This window comes from Coregonus clupeaformis, chromosome 1 (genome assembly GCF_020615455.1).
Source record: "Coregonus clupeaformis isolate EN_2021a chromosome 1, ASM2061545v1, whole genome shotgun sequence".
NCBI lineage: Eukaryota > Metazoa > Chordata > Actinopteri > Salmoniformes > Salmonidae > Coregonus > Coregonus clupeaformis.
The window spans coordinates 22,744,279-22,750,850 of record NC_059192.1 but is presented as its reverse complement, the minus strand read 5'-3'; the positions used below and the strand labels follow the sequence as shown (position 1 = coordinate 22,750,850).

The following is a 6,572-nucleotide window of genomic DNA, read 5'->3' as shown; positions in this document are numbered from 1 at the left end:
GTTAGTTCTAGTGTCCCTCTACTGGTGTGCCCCGTTCTCCCTCCTCTCTCTCCCACTACTGCCTGCCCCTCAGCCCATCAAAATGACAATGGTATTGATGTAAAATGTGTCGCCTTTCGGCCACTAGAGCATATAACCTTGCGTGCCTGGCCTGACCGCCAAGTTTTATGGCTTTATTTTGTCTCCTTTTATGTCCTCTCGTCGGTGTGGGAGGACAACGATTTAGAAAATTCACTGTAAATATCACCCTGTGTGCGTGACAGAGAAAGAGTGTCTGGATGTATGCACATATATCCAGATCAATTAGTCAGGGCACAATCCCTTAAAAATGGAGTCATCACTTCCTCCCCCCCGTATGCCCTCTGCTCCATCGCCAATCCCAAAGCCTCCATGAAGAGGCAGGCCTTACATCCTTCCACCTATCCTCAGCCACTTTAGGGAGTGCTTGCTTTGAATTATCACGGATGGAATAGATTGAATAAGAAGAACTCTACCTTTTTCCTCTGTCCCTCCCTATATCTCCCCTCTCATTTTCCCTCCCTCTCGCCCTCCCTCTTTCTCTCTCCTTTATTTTTCACATTACCATGGGGTGGTGTGTGATTGACAGACGGGAACAAATATTTTTTTTTCGTAACCTAAGGCCGTCCTCTGTGATTGGCTTGCAAGCTGACATCTCCAAACTTCACTCGTCTTCTCCCCCCCTTTAATATTGGGCCTGTGGATGAGGCATCCTGAGGGAGAAAAAAAATTGGAGAGAGAAAAATATATCTACCTTAGGAAAGAACCTCAGAGAGGGAGAGAAGGAGAGGACGGGTAGGAGCGTGTGTGTGTGTGTGCGTTTGTGTATGTGTGAGAGAGAGAGACTTACTCTCTTAACTACTAGGAGCCAGACACACTTTCCTGGCCCGACTCAAAGAAGGGGGAAAACAGGAGTTTTTTTTGTTGCTTCAATTTCATTTAAATTCCCCTCCCTCAACAATCAAGCTTCTGCTAAAGCTTCTTCTCCAGGAAGTCTGTTCTTCATTCCCCTTTGGAAATTCAATGTATTGATCCATTTCCACTCCTATCACCACAAGGCATACCTCATGGATTTGTACCTGATTGGATATATGATGTTTGTGTGGTTGTCCAGTTGGCGGGTGCTTGGAGGTTATCCCATCTGGTGGTGAGTACAATCTAGAGTTTCAGCATCAAATCCTAGAGCTGCTATAGGGAGACTTTTGGTCAATTATCATTTGTAGAGGGCAGAATACAGTGCACTTTCAGTTGACTGGGTGGAAAAATGTTATCCAGCCCAGTCCAAAGAATCTTAACCTCAAATACTGGTGTAACGGAAAAGGCTTGCCGTTCTTTTCCTCTACACTAAGGTCCATTTATCTTATTAGATAAATGGTGTGATGCTAAGGAGGTTGGAATTGTAGTTTTGAGCATGAAGCTTATTCAATATCTTTAGGGATTTTTTAAAAAGGAGCCTATGGATGGCTTGTCTATGTAAATTGTCCCTGAATATTGGTCTGGAGCGTTTCTAAATAGCGGTTGGAATTAGTGTAATTATTGGTTTAGATAATGTCTCCATCCTCCAAGGACAATGACAACATTGAACATCTTCACGAAAACAAAAAGTTTGTGAGTCCAAATGTATAAGTACTTAGTTTATTTTGTTAAATAAAACTATAATTTTATATTTGGAGTCGTACAATCAGGACCTTTTAAGTCAGCATCATTTTGTTTTGTTTTGCCATTGTGCGTCCATATTCTACATTCAGGCCGCCGGCCCCCAATCATGCCGTGTAACTCTTCATTGTTAACTGAATGTTCTTCATTGGTTTTGTTTCGAGGGAGTTTATCACATACTAAAGGGTTAACTGTTTAGTACCATCAATGCTGTTTGAAATTACTTAAAGTCATTTTGAAATTCTCCAAATCAACGAAATAGACACATTTGTGAGACTGCCCCAGTGTCAGATCTAATTTATACATAAATGGTTTTAATTAATTTGTATCTACTTAATATGAACAATAATTAAGCATATACTTTGTCATTAAATTAATATTGCAATATTGCAGAGGTCTCTGGGAGTTTGTGTCATGGTACAATCAGGTTAGGCTCTGTAGGGCTTTATGTGTCTTTGTTGAAATATTCCAGAACCCGTTTGGCACCCTCACATGAAATGTAGAGGATCATCTCATTACAAATTCAGCTTCATGCATCTGACCTCATAGGCCTTGCTCTTTTGAAACATAAAGCCTTTTATTTTAGAGATATTTGCGAGTAGGCGTATGACAAAGCTTCTTTGGCTCCCGACACAATACTTGTCAGAGCTACTGCAATTTTAGTAGCCCAGTTAGCATGTGGTCCCACAGCGGTGCTGTCCAAACCACCAGCATCTTCTGGTTTCATTTACAGAGAGGGGAGCTGCCAAACACACAGGCCACAGGGATGAAGTGTTAATGGCAGGACGACTTTACACCCACTCCCTTGATTCAGCACACAACATAACAAAGACACCAGGATTCTCTGTCTGAATTACCTGCAGCTGTTCTCTGCTCAACGAGCTTACATGACACTGGTGTAATGTTCAGCCCCGGACAATGCATACCACCTTTGATTTGGATAACTCATTTGAAGTGGAGGGTGGGGGAGGCGGAGAGGGAGAAAGATGAAATGGCCTTGTGTAGCTTCAGGTGGTTGGACAGGTGCTGAGGAATGGATGTCATGGAGCGCTGTCACTGACGTCGTGGAGCGGTGTTGAGCACATCCAAGAGGGGACAAAACAACGAGATGGGTACGTGGTGCGTCAAGGGAGAGGGTGCTAAGTTTCAGCGAGCCAGGGCTCGTTTCAGCTTCAGGGGCGATGACTTGGTCATAAATTCTCCAGCCAAGTGGGGAAGGGAGGGGAGAAGGAGTTTTGACTGCTCCATGCCTGGCAGCCAGTCACACAATCACAAGATGGGGTGTCGAAAACAAAACAGAGCATAAATAACTCTAGAGATGTACATATGCACAGAGGAAGAGGTGATAGAGTGAAATAGCTGGCAAATGAGGGGGTTTGGAGAGGAGCTGGAGCTGCCACAAAAATATACCCCCCCCTGCAAGAATGTCACTTAAATAGACTCCTCTTTAAAATGCAAAAATGTTAGGTAGCTAGAAGAGTTTCATAAGTGAGAGAAAATGAAGTATGTGGAAAGATCTCAAAGCAGATAAAAGATAAGTGTTCCAAGAGGGTAGACTAGAGCCATCTGATAAAGGTTTTGGCAGCCTGATGCCCATCTCTAATATAAATGTGTGGCTTTTGGGAAGAAATCCGTGTTTTTTTACTTTGTACCTCTATTCCTCACCTCTTACGCTGTATATAAATATAGTACATCTCACAAGTCTCATCTTTAATATCAAGTATTTTGGAGAAAAAAAGCCCTGTACTGCTTCCACATGGTGTCTCTAGCCAGGCTATAATACTGGGATGTATAATGCTGAAAGTATTTTATGACAGAATTTTGCGCCGGTTGATGTTCATTGTCATGAGTCTTGTCCTGGAGGCAGAACTGAGTGATTTCCACTTATATAGGCCAGCTATGTATAAATTCATGAAATAAAAAATGTGGGTTAGGGTTAGGCATTAGGTTTAGCAATGTGGTTAATGTTAGGGTTAAGGTTAGGGTTAGGTTTCAAATCAGACTTGATGACTTTGTGGCTGTTCCAGCTAGTGACCACTCTGCAGAGCTTCCTCCAGAACAAGACACGTGACGAAAAATGCTGACCTGCTCATTCCTGTATTCAAATCAAATAATGCTATAGTGCAGCACAACCCAAATAAATACAAATAAAATTAAAGTGATTGGAGAAAAAGGGTTGATATGCTTCAACTTTGATTAGCATCTGTATTCTACACTATACTGTACCTACAGTAGGCCTACATGTTTGTCATCATTAAAAAGATCTTGACAAGTCATAAGTAGTTTAGGACGAGCCCATCACACATAAAAATACCGTCAACGCTTGGTATATACACAGGTAATCCCTAAATGGAAGCGCTAAAGCTAACCTGTCAGCCAGTTCAGCCTTTTCTGTTTGTATTCATGTTATAGACAGTGGTCATGATGAGTGAATGCCGACACTCCACATCGCCCATGTCTTTATCCATTAAAAACTCTTCAAATACCAACCTTGGAGGAACAAAGATTTGTGGTGTAGTCGAAGAATATCGTCGCAGAATCACTAAACATTTATTATCCACTTAATATTCTGGTAATTATGGCCACTGTTCCGTTACAGAGGGAACCAGAGAGAGCATGTCACCTATGGAAACTGTATGTTACTATGCAAACTGACTGAGCTGTGGCTTTAGCTTTTAATGCCAGAGTTTTTGGTGACTTCTGGTAAATTGCAGTTTTTAACAGATCAGTGTAGCCTACGTAGCACCCATGTCAACACCGCCCTAGTCGGTGGGTGGAGGCTCCTCAGAGAAGGAAGGGGAGGACCATTCTCCTCAGTGAATTTCATACAAATTAAAATCGTAAAACATTAAAAAGGTTATCATTTTTAGATAAAACTATACTAAATATAATCACGTCACCAAATAATTGATTAAAACACACAATTTTGCAAAGAAGGTCTACAGTAGCCTCAACAGCACTCTGTAGGGTAGCACCATGGTGTACCCGGAGGACAGCTAGCTTCCGTCCTCCTCTGGGTACATTGACTTCAATACAAAACCTAGGAGGCTCATGATTCACACCCACTTCCATAGAATTACACAGTAATTATGGCAACTTCCGGAGGATGTCCTCCAGCCTATCAGAGCTCTTGCAGCATGAACTGACATGTTGTCCACCCAATCCTTTTTTCAACATTTTGTTACCTTACAGCCTTATTCTAAAATGGATTACATTAAACATTTTCCTCATCAATCTACACATAATACCCCATAATGAAAAGGCAAAAACAGGTTTTTAGAAATCTTTGCAAATGTATTAAAAATTAAAAACAGAAATACCTTATTTACATAAGTATTAAGACCCTTTGCTATGAGACTCGAAATTGAGCTCAGGTGCATCCTGTTTCCATTGATCATCTTTGAGATGTTTCTACAACTTGATTGGAGTCCACCAGTGGTAAATTCAATTGATTGAACATGATTTGGAAAGGCACACACCTGTCTATATAAGGTCCCACAGTTGACAGTGCATGTCAGAGCAAAAACCAAGCCATGAGGTCGAAGGAATTCTCTGTAGCGCTCCGAGACAGGATTGTGCCGAGGCACAGATCTGGGGAAGGGTACCATAAAATGTCTGCAGCATTGAAAGTCCCCAATAACACAGTGGCCTCCATCATTCTTCATGGTCAGGGAGGTGACCAAGAACCCGATGGTCACTCTGACAGAGCTCCAGAGTTCCTCTGTGGAGATGGGAGAACCTTCCAGAAGGACAACCATCTCTGCAGCACTCCACCAATCAGGCCTTTATGGTAGAGTGGCCAGACGGAAGCCACTCCTCAGTAAAAGGCACATGACAGCCCGCTTGGAGTTTGCCAACAGTTACCTAAAGGACTCTCAGACCATGAGTAACAAGATTCTCTGGTCTGATGAAACCAAGATTGAACTATTTGGCCTGAATGCCAAGCATCACGTCTGGAGGAAATCTGGCACCATTCCTACGGTGAAGCATGGTGGTGGCAGCATCATGCTGTGGGGATGTTTTTCAGCGGAAGGGACTGGGAGACTAGTCAGGATCGAGGGAAAGATGAACGGAGCAAAGTACAGAGTGATCCTTGATGAAAACCTGCTCCAGAGCGCTCAGGACCAGAGACTGGGACGAAGGTTCACCTTCCAACAGGACAACGACCCTAAGCACACAGCCAAGACAATGCAGGAGTGGCTTCGGGACAAGTCTCTGAATGTCCTTGAGTGGCCGAGCCAGAGCCCGGACTTGAACCCGATTGAACACCTCTGGAGAGACCTGTAAATAGCTATGCAGCAACGCTCTCCATCCAACCTGACAGAGCTTGAGAGGATCTGTAGAGAAGAATGGGAGACACTCCCCAAATACAAGTGTGCCAAACTTGTAGTGTCATACCCAAGAAGACTCAAGACTGTAATCACTGCCAAAGGTGTGTCAACAAAGTACTGGGTAAAGGGTCTGAATACTTACGTAAATGTCATATTTCAGTTTTTTTCTAGAAATCTGTTTTTGCTTTGTCATTATGGGGTATTGTGTGTAGATTGATGATGGGAAAAAACAACGTAATACATATGGAAAGGCGGTATTGAATGTCACTGTCTGTCACCTCAAATTTGTCTCTCAACCTGTGTGCACCTACGTTGTAAACTTTCATTCATAGGCTAGGTTGTAGCAACCTTAAGTTGGGTATAGGGAAAATATTGAGTATTACATTTATCATGTAGTAGTCTAAATCTATCGCTGTTACATTGAACCGGGTGAATGGAATATGAATGAAAGTGATCGAATATGCTGTAATAGAAATAAGGCCATGCTCATGAAAAAAAAATCTAACGGCACTGACTGCCACTGCATCACATGCGTGTAATCCACTTTCTGCAGGTCAGAGTAGCTAT

General features: G+C 42.6%; 1 protein-coding gene across 1 annotated transcript in view; it reads left to right on the top strand.

Moving 5' to 3' along the window:
- The first annotated feature begins 818 nt into the window (after nt 1–818).
- Nucleotides 819–6,572, top strand: part of LOC121582184 (proto-oncogene Wnt-3-like) — a 42,292-nt gene continuing 36,538 nt past the window's right edge. Inside the window, exon 1 of the mRNA XM_041897821.2 lies at nt 819–1,165. Within this exon, the coding sequence (XP_041753755.1) occupies nt 846–1,165 (320 nt within the window). The 5' untranslated portion in view covers nt 819–845. The remainder of the gene's footprint in view (nt 1,166–6,572) is intronic.